This window comes from Lutra lutra, chromosome X, assembly GCF_902655055.1.
Source record: "Lutra lutra chromosome X, mLutLut1.2, whole genome shotgun sequence".
NCBI lineage: Eukaryota > Metazoa > Chordata > Mammalia > Carnivora > Mustelidae > Lutra > Lutra lutra.
In genome coordinates, this window is record NC_062296.1 from 34,932,135 (window position 1) to 34,948,684 (window position 16,550).

Genomic DNA, 16,550 nt, shown 5'->3' on the forward strand with positions numbered 1-16,550 from the left:
TACAAAGTGCATACATACCGTACGGTCCCATTATGAGTGCTCTGCATGGGCCACACATTGGGCTCCAAGCTCTTTAGCAGCCGAGAAACCTGATTGGTCTCACCCTTCTCGGGGACCGTAAAATCAAATCAAAGCACTTGTTCAGGATGTCCTTTTCCTGCTCTACAACTTGAAAACTTTTCTATGATAAAGTATCATGGTGGGAAAAGGTCTCTCTTAATTCATTTTAATGCCAAGCTCCAGCTCCTGAAACAGTCTCTAACAAAGATAGATCCTCAATCTGGAAATTACAGCCGCTGCTTTTTATTTTGTTTCTGCCTTATCTCTTGAACTCCATTTGGTCAATGGAATGTAGCTATTAAAAAGACTTCTTCAACAAGCAAAACTCTCTGCTTTCATTTAACTCAAGAGATAGACAATATAACGTTATTTATAACAAAAATTTGGGAAGGACCCCAAATATCCAACAAAATAACTGGTCAAATAAACCATGATACCACTGTATAGTGAAATATTACACACCATTAAAAATGGTATTTAGGAAAACTTATTAAAAATGTAGGAAAATATTTGTGATAAAACTTTTAAGTGCATGTTAAGTAAAAAATGAAAAAATAAAACTGCACTATTAGGATTTTAATTATGTAAAAAACTGTATATGAGGATTTTATATATATAATATATATCTATATCTATATAATCTATATCTATATCCATATCCATATATAATAACACCACAAAAAATCTGGAGAGAAATCCAATAAAATGTTATCATTTCTGAGATTTGTGAATATGGGCTACTTTTATTTTTTCTGTTTGTCTTTAGTTTCCATCTTTTTATATATTGATAAACAAGTTCCATATGATATGAAGAAAGAGGATGAGGAGGAAAAGTACCAACCCAGTGGTTATTTTTAGCTTGTAAAAGTATGGGCAATTTTCATTTTCTTTAAAGTTTTCTATAATCAACATGTAAGTTCTAGTTAGACACAAAAGTACTTCAACCAAAAAAACAAAAAAACAAAAAAGAAAGAAAGAAAGAAAGAAACAAGAGTTCTAAAAAATCTGATTGTTTTGTTGTTTTGTTTTTAAGGTCCAGAATGATACAAATGTAATACCATCTCACCATAATTTAGCACTTTTTAATTTTAACAGCTCTCTATACTTAGAATTGCATTTGGCTACCAGAAGATAACTTGTGAGGTAGCCCGGGTATCACTCCCTGCATTTAACAGGTGTTGAAACTCGGTGACTGGCCCAAAGTCACCATAATCAGTGGCTGAGCTGAACTCCAATCCAGGTTCTTCAGAGCCCAAATCCAGTACTCTTCCCATTCATTTGCAACTGATCATGCTATAACCCAAGGAGTCACCAAGAGGCAGAAACAGGGAAACAGCGACCCCTCCTTACCTCTGAGGGTCAACTTCCCCTGAAACCCTCAAGGTAGTAGAGTTTAGCTGAGGAAAGTATGATTTTAGGAGGTTTCCCAAAAAGGGGGGGGCAGAGAAAGTGAGGTCACATGCGAACTCTTGAAAGCCCTCATGGATAATTTTTTGCACAGTGAAACAAAACAGTAACAGCACATTACATAAAGAGAATAATGAGAGTTTACATAGCTTAAATTTGTAAAAATGATAGGCTCTACAGCATTTCCATTTAGATCCTAAGATGATTTCCAGAGGTGATGAGGATGTCGTGCTCATTATGGCAGTGGGACAATGGGGGTGACAGTGAAATGATGAACAGGGTTGCACTGTTAGCTCAAATCATGGGTTTTCATATTCTCTCAAATCATTGGAATCCAATCCTGAAATTGGAACAACTTGCTTGTGCTTTTTGCCCTATCCAAGCAAGTGGTTTGAAGTGGTAAAACTTCATGACTCGCTCTTCTGAAGATGCTGTCTCCTCAAGTCTTTCCTGAAGATACTTTAACACTTCTGGACAGAGTTCAAATTGAATTGTTCAAGCTTTGTCTAAAAGTGGCCTACCAAGTGCCTATTACGCATACTTAAATGACCCTCCTTCATGATTTAGGCTCTTCTGTGGGTGCTTTTTTCCTAATATGGTAGTGTAATAAGACTCTTAGCACCTCTTTATAGAGAGTTCAATGAAATCATTCACACTTGGTCTGAAGGCAGCTTATCAGCTGTCCAGTAACAATATTAAATGGTTCTCCTTGATGACTGAAGTTCTGCGGAAGATGCTTTTTCTCCAAAGTGATATCTTGAAGGCATCACAGCACCTCCTTACAGAGTTCTTTTAAACCACTCAATCTTTGAACAGGTTACGATTTGATGTATAAATGTATCAATTTCTATTACTTTCTTGGGGAGGTTTTAATCATGTTCTGAAGACTCTGCACCTGTTGCTTCTAATTGTGTTTGTCTCCAGTCCCATAGCTTCCCAAGTATCTTCATCATCACTTATGATAATCACCCCTGGGGTACCGGAAGCTTCCTGAGAGTCATCCTCTAGCGGCATCAACAGGTTCAGTTTCAACTTCAGCCAATGAGTGCTCTTGGACCAAATGTTCCGCCTCATCTATAGGTTTTTCTTGAGCTAAAGACTCTGTTCGGAACAGATTGTTGAAAGTTATGTCACCATTTCTAGCCAGATTTTATTTGTCAGCTTGTATTACTGAAAGGCTCTGTTAAATTATCTACTGCTTCTTTTATTAAGAAGACAACATTAGTGATAGTGTCAGAACCCCATGCATTAAGATCTTCAGACAGAGGAGGTTTTGTGAGATTCTGAACAACAAATGTATGCATTAGTTTGGCTTAAGTCTTCTCGAATGGCTGGATCACTGATCTAAGGGCTCAAGGATCTGAGACAAGCAACTCATTATAAAGATAACCTTAACATGAAGGGGATACACTGGTAAATGCAGCTGAGACACCAGAAGGACTGGGAAGCATCAGCAGGACTCTGAATTTGAGATTTTTCTTTTCTTTTTTTTTTTTTCAGTTCCGGACTTCCACGAGAAAGCACTGTTCAAATCATTCCTTAAGAAGAGAAGGAGTTATCCAGGCTTTTCTCTTTGTGTGCCAGTACACCAGAAACTTGGCTTGGCTCCCCCCTCCCCCAACCCCGAGAAGATTTGGACATAGGTTTGTGTCAGGCAGCAATGGTTTCACCATGAGGTCATTCCCAGGTGTTGGCACAAAACAGAAATGTCGGCTTCTCTGTTTTTGCTGACCTCGTGTAGGCATTGGTTGGCTCTTTTTTCTTCAAAAGGACAAGTGGTATTATTCAAAGGCTTCCAAAGCACGGCAGTCTCAAGAACCATGAAGATTCGGGCAGGCACACAGTCCCCTGCTTCAGTCGCTTCCTGCACTTGTGGCAGATGCAACACAGGAGCGGCAGGGTCTCATGGTTCTTTCTTCTGCACCACGCTCACTGAGGACTTGGTCTCCTAGGCATAGCACACCAGAAATTTCTCAAACCATCCCTTGCTCTGGGAAGTTATTTTCCCCCCCCCCGGGACCCACTTCGGTATCTGAAAACCCACCTTTGGCCATTCCCTGTGCGTGTTTGCAGACCCCTTGTGTGGAAAGTGCTTCATTGTCCTTTTGCTTGTCTTCACATACAGGGGTTTGACATTTCTATCCTCCTTTCCATCCAGGTCACCAGAAATAAAGCTCCTCTTCGGTGACAGAAGCATACCAAGAGGCAATCCTGGTCCTACTAAGAGTGTTGGCTTTCCTTACAGTATGAATTGTGGGACTCATTCACACCATGTAAGTGACCTGCGAAGCTATTTGTTTTAACTCAAAGGAGTGGATGGCAAGTGTCCCTTTTCTAAAGATACTCCCTTTTTTTCCTTTTTGGCAGTTTGCTGTGGTCCTTGCTTCACCCTCTTCCAGCTCAATAGTCACACTTATAGAAACCATGTTTAAGTTTATGCTTAGTAATGCAACCTGACCCCTATTTACCAGAGATTTTCTAGCCCCTCAGTATCACAAATGGTTTTATGAACAACACATGGATAAATGTCAATATATTGTTGTGATGCTCAGTGCAAATGGGGCTGATGGTAGAGGAATGAGAGAGGGAACAAAGGACTCAGAAGTGTCTTCCCACCTCATGATAGAGCCAGAGAGACAATCATGTGACAACTCGGACTGCCTCCCACATACACAATTCAGAATTTTCACCGTTGTCAGAAAGGTATATAGAAGTAAATCCACCTACACTCAAATTTCGAAAAAGGACAACTTACAGTTGGAAAGGAATTACTATAAACTCCCATCTAAGTTAACGGAAACAAAGTCACTATTCATATATTCAAGACAGTGCTGTTGTTATGACTTCCCTTGTTTGAACACCATGAATTCAATTTTATGTGAGATGCAAACACGGCCTAAGTGTATTTTCTGTAAACCCACAGTTAAGTCAATCACATGTTATCCTCTGACAAAACGCAACCTCTGAAGATGTAGACGGAAAGGTCAGGCAGGCAGGCCCCACACAGCCAATGCTCCAGAAATGACTACCCAAGAAAGAAAGTGACAATGAAAGAAAAAAGAAAACTAGCCCCTTTTCAATGCCCGGCCACTGATACTTTACTTTTATCCCCTCCTCCTGGGAAGATAGAGCGAAGCCTGGCTTTCTTATTCTTCTCTTCCGGGGCCATGGGAAGTGGTTTGGAGCTGTGGTTGAGTGCTGAAGAATCTCGGTTGTTACTGTTCATCCTCAGCGGGGGAGCTGGGGGTTTCTCTTCATTATCCAGACTGTCAGACATTTTCAGTGACAACTGATTGCACAGCTCCTACAGAACAGGAGGAGAAAACAGGAATTGAGAAAGAAGCGGCCTTAAAAAAAAAAATCCAGTAAAATGGGGATTCTGCCACCTTAGACACAAGAGCACTGGTCTCACGTGGTCTCAGGTTTTGTGATGACCTTTTGGGGAGGCTTCTTTTCTAAAGGGGAGGGAGATGCCTCCCTAAAGACAAATGATACCATTTTCCAAAGAGGAAAATGAAGGTGATAATTAATGGCTCTTCAGTACCTACACACAAACACATCAAATCCCTTTCTATTTTCTGCTGTCCACTCACAGTCTCAATGAACAATTTACAATCTTCTTTAAAAATTCTACTCTGGGGGCGCCTGGGTGGCTCAGTGGGTTAAAGCCTCTGCCTTCGGCTCAGATCATGATCCCAGGGTCCTGGAATCAAGCTCCGCATCCGGCTTTCTGCTCAGCAGGGAGCCTGCTTCCTCCTCTCTCTCTACCTGCCTCTCTGCCTACTTGTGATCTCTGTCTGTCAAATAAATAAATAAAATCTTTAAAAAAAAATTCTACTCTGATTTTGGTGACACTCAGGAAGCACAACCTCTTCAAAGTCTGGGGTTGACATGAGTTTGGCTGTTGATTGTTAATAGCCCCAAATAAGGATGTGTTAGCTGCTTTGACACTGGGATGCCGCTGGCGTCAGATTCCTACCTGTGTGTACCTGATGTACAAAACACACTCTACTTTCTTTGAGAAAGAACTGGGACACAATCTAGTAGGCCTGACAGTGTTAGCTGACTTTGGGTGTACTGATGGGGAAACAATGCCCCACCTTCAGATAGCAGGTAGAAGATAAATCTGAGCCAGATGTCACCACAAGAAAAGAGGAGCTAGCTCCAAGGAGAGGACCAGTTCCTGAGGAGATATTATACTTTCAACCTTGTCATGTTTTATGTCCTGAAATGGGGAATGAGGGCATTGGCCTGAGTAACAGGGTTGAAAGAACCAGTCAAGGTTTTGGCAACTTACCTGCTCTTAATTTATTACTTGTTAGTATCTTGTGCTTAGGGCTGAATATGTTCAGGTTTCATCCCACTGGAAGGTAAAGTGACCTGGAAAAGCATGGACTCCCCGAGGAAGAGTTCCTGCTTGCAACTGTTTTCCTATTCTAATTCAAGTCCCTCTGCTAGGACCCCAGTGGAGGCTTGCCATCTCAAGTCATGCCTTTAGAGTATCTTCCAAGTGCATCTCCAGGTTGAATGCAAGACAAGTCAAATCCCAGTGCAACAGAATCTGTGTAAATTCAAGTATTAACTGGAGCTAATTTAGGAGTATAAGAGCTATCAAAAAATGACTTAGCAGATCACTTTATTCCAACAACATTTACTATAAACAAACAAGTACAGCAACGACCAGGGTCTCCTCATCACCTGTCGTAATGAGAAAGAATCTTTCATAATTATTTTTATCCCTTTAGTGGGTACAATGTATTTATTATTAGCAGTCATGAACTCTGACGTTGTGGGATGTGGAAGATTTTTAAAATTTTACCATGTCCTAAATTTTCTCTTATTTAAGTATTCAAGAACAGGTGAGTATCAATTAATAGTTTCTCCATCTGCACAGGAGACTGCCAACGAACAATGACTGGCTTGATCTTAATCTGGGCAAGAGATCTTTTTTCTTTTCCTTTGCCCAAGTGTCCCATCTTACATTATCTTAACAAATTTAAGACCCATTCTGTAGTTTTTTCAGTAATCATGCAAGGGGAAACACTCCGTAATAAAAGCTTGATCACCAACGACAACCTGATTAACCTTGCTTTTTCCTATATAGGTGAAACCATAGCACAAGATAAAGTGAAAATCTATGATTTTAAGGATATACTCTATTAAATATTTTGACTAATATGTGGAACTCTTGCTAATGCATCTGCATTCCCTCTTGCATTTTAAATGTGGTTCTTCTAAATTCACTGTTTCTCCAGAAGAAAAGCGAGTTGAACACTGACTTTACCAGCAGCAGTACTCTGTAGTGGACAGGTTCCCGGTTTTCATTTAGTCAGTGAGAAGAATTTGCCACAGAAAGCACTCTTTTTTTGTGTTTTTGTTTGTTTTACCTTTGGGGGTTTAAAAATAATGCTTGAGTATGGGGTGATTATTACATAAAGCTCAGATACACAAAATATAGCTTGGTAAACATAATGAAATTTGAAAGCCATTGCAAAAAACAATGACACCCCCCCAAAAAAACCCCAAACACCTAAGGATTTAAATAGAAATCCCCAGAAGATAGGTTTCTGAAAAATGTATCTCACAGAGAGAGAAGGGATAATACATATTTTCTGATGACCTATTACATAACTTAAGATGATGAAAGTTGGAGAAACAGGCATGGCCTCTGAAATATGATATATGGAGCTGACCTTACATAATAAGGTAAGCAAGAGTCTGGGCCAGTCAGGGTTCTAGTACACCTACGTAATTCAAAATACTAGGCTCCTTTGTTCTTGATCAATTAGGTGTGGCTAACGGACTGGTATTTTTTGTTCCTAATTACTCTCTGGCTAGCTACTCAACAGGTAGGTGCCCTGCTTCTTTTCAAGCTGCCTGATTATTCTGACCTCATTTGACCAGGTATGTTTTTGGCTGGGAAAAAAGGGGGGTAGAAAACCCTAACTATACTCCCCGATGTTACACTTGAAATCACGGATCAAAAACTTGCCCACCACATACTTGCTGTGGTCCATAACACAGGCATCTGTGAGGCACCCAGCTTATATGTCACACCTTTCTATTGCCCAGCAAACTGGAATTGCTTTAGCTGTATTCAACTCATCCAGGGATTGTAAGAGGAACTAGAATCCACCTTTCACAGGGACAGAAAAGAACCTGAGAAATCCTTGTCTAGTTAAACACTAAAAATGGCAAACCTGAAGCAAAGTATCGTTCAGTTTTACCTAGACATTTCCAATTTGGTTTTGCTTCGGTTGTCCTGATATTACTTCGGTTCTTTATTTCCCACTCCCAGGCACAACCAACCTTTATCTCCTAATTATTCCAGAGAATTCTGATTTGGTGACAAAAGGGTAGTGTAGGAGGCTCTTATTATCTCTAATTCACCTTCAAAGCAAGTGCTTCAAAGCAAGCTTTCAGAAGACCGATGGAAAAAGGGTATGGGCCTGTGAGGAAGCTCAGCTGTTAGTATGTTTGTTTCCCAAGTGAGAAGTGTCTCTGATTATTCCAGAAATATAGAAGAATGGGGGATTCGATTATTTTATGTTTGTAAACAATACCAATTTATTAAACCAGGTCCCTCTCCTGAGACAGCTTTCTACAAAGGATACTATTAATGGATTGCTGGTTCAATCTGCCTATGATGTCATTATTTCCAAGATCTTGAAAGAGACTATTTTGTTCGGGGTGGCTGTAGGCTCTATTTCAAGAATTGTACAAAAGTGCCATTATTCTCTAGGAACCCAATCAAAAAACTGTTTATCTTTAAAGTTTAACTGTTGTTGTTCACTTCTGCAACAGAACAGAAACTGGCAAGTGAGTGGCACACTGGATCTAGCCCCAGCCCATTCATTTCACTTTTAAAACTTGGCCCTTAGCATCGTGGAGAAGGAGCTAACTTTAATGGACAACCAGCAACAGTTTATATCTGCTCACAACTTGATTTACTACTTGGCTACTGGGATTTTCAGAGAGAATGCAAGCAGCTCCTACAGATGGTGTATATTTTTGATCTGGCCCTTGGGACTTCATGTAGCTTACCGATGCTCTGTAATTATAAGTGAAATTCATCAGCAATAAGAAATGAGCCTCTTGTTTCAGGATAACCAGGGAGGCTGGACATCCCTTTCTTCAGAGTACTAGAAACTATTACTTCTCTCTTTCCCTTCCTCCTTAGCTTTTTTCTTCTCTCTATTCCACACTCCATCCAACCCTACCCCCAAGTGTGAGGGCAGGCATGCACACACAGGTACATACACAAACATGCACACACACACACACACACACACACACCCCACAGCTTTTCACTGGCTTGTGTTTTATTTTTTCTTAATTTTTAAAAGATTTTATTTATTTATTTGAGAGACAGAGAGCATGAGAGAGAGAGAGCGAGCAAGTAGGAGAATGGGGGAGAGGCAAAGGAAGAGAGAGAAGCAGACTCCCCACTGAGCAAGAAGTCTGATGTGGGGCCTGATCCCAGGACCCTGAGATCAAGACCTGAGTTGAAGGCAGCCATTTCACTGACTGAGCCACCCTTGCACCCCTGACTTGCATTTTAACACAAAGATTTAGTGCAAAGCATTTTAGAGGAAAACTTTAATCAAGATCTATGGCAGCTTCCAATGAAATGATTAGGCATTATAAACAACTGTCATTATTCGCTCATTCCTCAAAAATGAGCTTACTCAGCGCAGTGCCACACCAGACACTCAGTGAGGGCTCAGTAGATTAAAAGAGAAAGCCTCCAACTTCCATGTTGCAGGAATCAGGAGGACAGAGAAATGAGCAATTGTACTCCAGCTAGCATGGTAAAATTTATACTACGACATCAGTGTTGAATTGGATACAATAAAAATGCCCATCGTGCCCAATTGCTGCAGTTGTGTAAAGGGTGAGAATCCAGAAACACTGGCCCTATGATTTTCAAGGCCTCCTATTAAGTCACAAGCAACTGAAGAAATGTTTTAATCAGACCTGGTGCCATCAGAGACAACCCACCTGTCTGTATCATTCTGTCTGCTTTCAAAATCAAAATAATTGTTTATTTGCACATTTCCCCAACGAGAAACAAACTAATACTGGCCTCCTTTCAAAAACAAAAGCCCAGGCCAGCAGATGCACAGCCATGATAAAAAAAAAGAAAAAAAAAAAAAAGCCAGAGGCAGAGCACACCAATATTGCTTAACACCCTCTTCCTATCGAACTAGAGCTTGTAACATAGAAAGGAGATGTAGCCTAGGGGGAACTTCCAGGGGGAACTTCCTAATGTTTCTGAGATACTACACAAAGAATAGGGTTGCAAGACACCTTGAGCTTATCAGATGACAGCCAAACTGACGAGAACACATATGAAAGGAGATGGGATTTTAGGATCTCAAAAATAGAGTAAACAAGTCACAGAGCTCTATGTTAAAACATGTAACAACATAGAAGAGTCTTTCAAATTTCTAGAAATTGGGAGACCTTGATTAACAAGAGCTAGTTCTATAGATCACAGAATAATTGAAATTTTAATGACAGCCTCCAGACTTGGAGGTGTTATGTAGATATAGATGTAAAATCAGCCAAAGTGTCTCCTGAGACAATGTTGTCAGTGCTGGGCTGTTCTTAGTATTTGAGAATGAGGAGAACAATGGACACACTGAATTATACTTTGGTGGTGGGGAAAAAGGATCCAAGAGCTACCTGCTGGCTCCTTCCTCGGCTCCTTTGTAAACACAGCCACCCATTTTCAAGATGGCCTACTGACCTTCCATGTGTCCTTTGCTAACTTGCCTATGCTGATACAAAACCCACTCATCCTGGACACATTATTGGCAGCTGAAACAACCAGCTTATGACTGACAATGCAAGAAGATGTAGGGGACTGGTTTCAATCACCAAAAACCCCCAAAACCACCACCGAGTCATTCACAAAGGGAACAGCATATTCTAATTGGGAAGACATTGCTTTGCATTTCAACAGCAACCCGCATCTGAAGATTTCTAGCGGCTTTTTGGACATTAAGTCCCATAGTATGCTAAGATGCCAAAGAGGAGGGAAAGAACATTCACCTCATTTGACAGAGAGAATGAGCCAGGTCCGAGTCTCCCAGCAGCTCCAAACCTGCACTCCTCGCATTTCCAAGCTAGGTGGACGAGGGACAGCCCAACCACTAATGACAGGCAGCCAGATGGGTCCAACTCGGCAGATCTGTCACCTCATGTCAAACCGCACATAGTTCTTATACATGCCATGTCCCCCGCTGTATCATAAGCTCCTTGAAGGTAAGGACCCCTCAGTCTTAACTGTATGCTTTCACACTGCCTCATACGGTGCCTTGTTCCCAGCCGGCATTAAATACACACATGAAGTAGTGAACAGAATTCTATACGTTCTGTGCATTTAGCGCCACTCTGAGTACGTTTTTCATCATGTTGCAAAAGCCTATATGCCTACTCAAAGCAGGTCTGAGCCAAGAAGCCATGTTTGGAAAAACCAGCCATAGTCTAACTGCCAAGCCAGTGGGCACAGCATAGAAGTCAGCTACCAGCTGATGAGCAAGACCTCATTTTTTTGTTTATTCCACAAATTTGTAACATCCCAAGAGCTTCCACCCTCATTGGAGCTAAACACCACCATGTGAAAAAGGGAGTAGCAGCCCTGTCTCCACCATGAGGAATTTATAGAGCACCGAGGCTGACTTACCCAGGGTCACAAAGTATGAGAGGGGAGATGAGAATCTCAGATGCTCCTCAATTTCCCTTTCAGGACACCCACGCAACGTGCACCCAAGGAAACCAGCCCCACATGCATACTCCTCGTATATACATTCCTATCATCCCCACATACTCCTAAGACAGTTCTAGCTTTCTCATTTCAACCCACTGGGGGCTGGTACTTACTGGTTTCACCTGCTGTTCTCATCCAAAGACCCAAGGCTAGGTGATTAACTGACAGGACTCCAACAGGTTGCGTTGGCCAGGAGAACCAATTCTTAGACGGCCTTGTTTTGGAGCCTGTCTGTTCTGGGGCACTCACAGAGGGGACTCTGCTATCAGAGACAGGGGTGTGCTGTTTCAGAGAGCCTTGCCTGGGAGATACCATTACAGTGTGTAATGGAGGGAAGCCATTTCTAAGATCATTTGATCAGGAAGAACTGAGCTCCTTGTTAGGTGGATTTGCAGAAGCAGCCAGACAAGCAAGGGAGGTACTGGCTCTTTTTACAGCTGCTTGGTTTCAATCTTAGATCCTGTGGACGATAGCTTGCTACTGACATACATACAGCCACAGTCACACAGAATACATTCGTGTTCGCTCTCATCCACACAGGCAAATGAGGTCAGTTCTGCCGTAGTCCTGTTCTCTGCTAACGTCTTTAATGAGTGACTTCCATTGTTTGCGGCAGGAACTTGACATTAATTAAATCCAATAAGCCGACCTATTATAGTTGCAAATTTCAAAGACAGGCTGCAAATGAGGAAATCAATAGGTAGACCCCGGCATCCAGACCTCATATACTGCATGTATTATGTAGAACCAATAGTCCTTATTGGAACTACTTCTCAAGCTTCTAAATGTATGCAGCACCACACATTTAATATTCATTGTGTATGCTGCCATGAGCTAATGCCAAGAAAATGCTAATGATCATCTGATGTGTATTTATATTTGCAAACTGATGCATTATTACGGGTTTCAGCTTTTACATTTCCAACACTGATGCTTTTGAGAAGAGAAAAGATGCATAAAGAACAGAGGTAGATGATTTCTTAAGCATTAAAAACAACCACCACCACCACCACCCAAGGTGAATACTCAGATACCTCAAAGAAATGTGTGGGAAAAGGAAAAGGGAAGCAAAGCTTAGCAATAAAACATTTCCTAATTCTCAAAACAGACTGTGGTATCCTTGGAGGCATTCAGATGGGAAAAATTAGATGCAGACGGACAGCCCCAGTGAACAGGATATGGTAAGCCAACATCTTGAGTCTCTGGAGTTTTAGCTGCTCTCTGTTACTATGCATGGGTGATAATTACACCCTTCCTGATCCACTCCAGTGAAAAAAACCACAAATTTCCTCAAATTCGGGTCTAAAAATTCAATTCCCGAATTTGCTAAGGCTTTTGGTACACCAAGCAGATGCCTGGGTGTTGTTTCCCAACCCGTGTCCTGCAGCTCATCATCCTAGGTCCTTGCTCTGTTCTCAGTTACTCTGTCCCCAAATCAGTTTTCTGCAAGAAGGTGGCAGCTGCAGGTTGGAAGAGGGGAGATGCATGGGGTCGACGGAGACCTTCGTATCATTTCTAAAGCATTTCTAAAGCAGGAATTTGGATGGATTTGCAAAGCTCATATTTCATCCAAATGAATGAACAAATGAATGAATGGCATCTTCTCAGAACTGGAGGTCAAAGAAGATGAGCTGGCATAAAATGTAGCCACTCTTTTTCAAGCTTCTGCCCTTGACCTAAGTTTCTGTGCCCACATTTGAAGAGAGCTGTGCGTGTATCTCAACATCTTATTTGGGGACTATGGTTAAAGAAGAGGAAATACTATCTACTTAAAAAAAAATGCTTCCCTCCAATACTAAAGGAAGAATGGGGTGTGACAACACCTACTTTCCATCTATTCACTTCACAGATGGTAGGAGACTATGATTCAGTTGGCCAGAGCTTTGGTGGCTGGAATCCCCGCTCTCCACCCCCAACCAAAGACAAGGTTTTGGTCCTCATCAAACTGGCCCAGGGTCTATGAAAAGATCATACCCCACTCAGAGAAATCCTTTGCGAATACAAAAGCCTGATCTGATGAATGACCTCACAACGGAGAGTGCTGGTTTTCCCAGCTTACACAAGTTCTTCATTTGCAAGGTGTTGGAGCTACCAAGTGGTCTGTTCCCCTTGCTATACCTTACTGCACTGACTGGGGAGAGCTGCCACTCTCTGCTTACAGAAGACATGGCTCACCACTGGTTCGTGCGGGAGCAGATCTGCCCTCCAGCACACAGTCAGCTTTGCTTCCCCAGTACTCTTTCTCTCTCTCTCTCTCTCACACACACACACACAGGACAGAAAGACATCCCTGTAAGACTTTCTGTAGCCCTAGGAAGCCCCTGGGTTGAGATCACAGGGCCTGGACCTCACCTCAAGGGAAGACTTGGTACCCGGCAAGGGAACTGCAGATAAAACAGAAGCAGAGTTTGGTGCCAGGAGCTGGAGTCAGCAGGCCTGAGTGGGAATCCATCGGCAGGTTCTAAATTCCTCCCATGGAGCCTGGACTGTGGCCCGGCACATGGCCTGACAAAAACTTGGGTAGGAACAAGGAGAGGAAAGCCGGTGTTCATAATAAATTATCTAACTCTGGGTTATAACTCTGCATCAGACAATGTCCATCTCAGAGTGCTCTTTCTGCTTTAAGACTGAGCCTAATACGCTGCCTGCCCCTACAGTCACGTAAGCCAACTACCAGCTGCTTCTGGCCTTTTGCAGGTTGCCTCGGCATACCCTATCCTCTTCTGCCCTGCTAGAGAATGAGGGGTTGCAGGTTATACAGGTGTGTAAAGAGAGGACAAGAAAAGATCTTCCGTCAGTCTGACTTTGCTTTTTCTAGAGAAAGAAACCAACTGCATGGGTTCTTCCTGTTGATTTCTGGTTGACTCTTGGTTCAAAGAATCCTGAGACTGATACAGAAACCTACTGCCCTCTGAGGTGTCCAACAGTAACTCTAAGAATATGCCTCTTAAGTAACCCATCTGTGCCTGCATCCACGCACTCAAACAACAAATACTGACTTAAGCTTATGTGCCAAGTGACATACTAGGCACTGGAAAGGAGATTATAGATTTGAGAAGTGGGTTTCATCTCTGGTTGCATAAAAATACAAATAAAAGTACAACTACAACTACAAAACAAGTCAGAGCATGTGCATTGCGGAATGAAGGGTGCTAAAAAAAAAAAAAAAAGAGGGACCGCAACAATTCACAAGAGGGTAAGACTCTCTGACTGCCCTCTTACTTGATGAGAAATCAGGGCCAATAACCATACATCCATCTTTACATAACAGGAGTACTGCATATTGTTCCAAAGAACATCATTGACTTGCCTTTCATTCCCATGCCACCAACACCCGGAGGCCCCGGGTGCTGGGTCAGGTACAGAGGGCATACAAAGAGAGATGAAGGGCAGTCCCTAGCTCCAAAGAGCTCACAGTCTAGTGAGGATGACAGACATACACAGCAGGAAATACAGGGCAATGAGACCCTCAGCATAAGAAGCTTTGGAGGGACACAGCAGGGAGGATGTTATGTCCCAAGAGGGGTGAGAGGACATAGCACTGGAGCAGGGTATTGAACGATGAGTAGGAGTGCTCTAGGTTCTAGGCAAGCTGTGAATAAGGTACAGTCTGCCCTTGAAGAGAATTAAAGTGTAATCAGTGATGGCCATGAATGCTGGCCATCCTTGTAGTGAGTACAAGGATGTCAACAGGTTGCTACTGAAGGTCAGAGTCAGGGTCCTTTTCAGAGTCAGAGTCCTTTCTTTTGTAAAGGAAGTACACTTGAGCTGAATTCAACAGAACAACTTACCACACCATGGCGAGGATATGTCTTGGCACAAGGAAAGTGATGTGTTAGGTAGGGCCCAGAGAAGATTAGAAATAATGTAGTGTACTAGAGGAGCTACCGGCAACTTGGCTGGACCACAGTAAAGAAGAGGGATAGAAAAAATAACACCAGTAGAGACCAAATGAAGACAGGTCTTGTATGCCCTTTTTCTGGGGTTTGGCCTCTTCCTGTCTAGGTGAAGAGGCCTCAAGACATGGGATGGCACGACTAACTGTGAACTTCAGAATATTTACTTGGGTGACAAAGTGGCAGATGTCCAACGCTGAAGACTCAGTTAATTTTTCTGCCATAGGGTGGAATATTCCAGGTAACAACATGGAAATAATTTGGAAGAAACAGTACTGAACAGGTGAGCCGGGGGAGAAAGCAAGCACAGGAACCAGGGGATTGGAAAGACAGCAGGGAGGATGTTTCAAGAGGGGTCTCTGTTTTGGACACTGGCCAAAGATAGCAGGGATGTTAGGCCTGGTGGGATTAACTGGTGCCAGGATCGTGAATGGAAATATAGTTCTAGGGGCTCCTGAGTGGCTCAGTTGTTAAGCCTCTGCCTTCGGCTCAGGACATGATCCTAGGGTCCTGGGATCGAGCCCCAACTCAGGCTCCCTGCTCTGCAAGAAGCTTGCTTCTCCCTTTCCCACTCTCCGGGCTGGTGTTCCCTGTTCTTGCTATCTCTTTCTCTGTCAAATAAATAAATTAAATCTTAAAAAAAAAAAAAGAAAGAAATACAGTTCTATCCCAAAAGGCCCAAAACAATGTGGGAGGCCAAATTCTTTTTTTTTTTTTTTAAGTCTTTGGTTTTTTTCCAGCTTTACTGGGGGTATAATTAACAAATAAGAATTGTATATGCTTAAGGTATACCATGTGAAGATCTGAGATATGTATACACCATGAAGTGGTTACAATTCAACTTAAGTGATACAGCCATCACCTTACACAGTTACTTTTTTTTTTTTTTTGGTGTGGTGAGAACATGCAAGATCTACACTCAGCAAATTTTAAGTACAAAATATAATATGATTGGGCGCCTGGGTGGCTCAGTGGGTTAAGCCGCTGCCTTCGGCTCAGGACATGATCCCAGGGTCCTGGGATCGAGCCCCAACTCAGGCTCCCTGCTCTGCAAGAAGCTTGCTTCTCCCTTTCCCACTCTCCGGGCTGGTGTTCCCTGTTCTTGCTATCTCTTTCTCTGTCAAATAAATAAATTAAATCTTAAAAAAAAAAAAGAAAGAAATACAGTTCTATCCCAAAAGGCCCAAAACAATGTGGGAGGCCAAATTCTTTTTTTTTTTTTTAAGTCTTTGGTTTTTTTCCAGCTTTACTGGGGGTATAATTAACAAATAAGAATTGTATATGCTTAAGGTATACCATGTGAAGATCTGAGATATGTATACACCATGAAGTGGTTACAATTCAACTTAAGTGATACAGCCATCACCTTACACAGTTACTTTTTTTTTTTTTTTGGTGTGGTGAGAACATGC

General features: G+C 42.1%; 1 protein-coding gene across 7 annotated transcripts in view; it reads right to left on the minus strand.

Moving 5' to 3' along the window:
- The window catches only part of PAK3 (p21 (RAC1) activated kinase 3), a 248,423-nt gene that overhangs the window by 87,839 nt on the left and 144,034 nt on the right, over positions 1-16,550 (minus strand). For all 7 annotated transcript variants that reach the window (XR_007124783.1, XR_007124782.1, XM_047716045.1 and 4 more), the window contains one exon: positions 4,570-4,771. Coding sequence is in view for 5 of the 7 variants with exons in the window: in XM_047716045.1 (XP_047572001.1) it covers positions 4,570-4,744 (175 nt within the window). In the remaining 2 variants the exon portion in view is untranslated. The remainder of the gene's footprint in view (positions 1-4,569; positions 4,772-16,550) is intronic.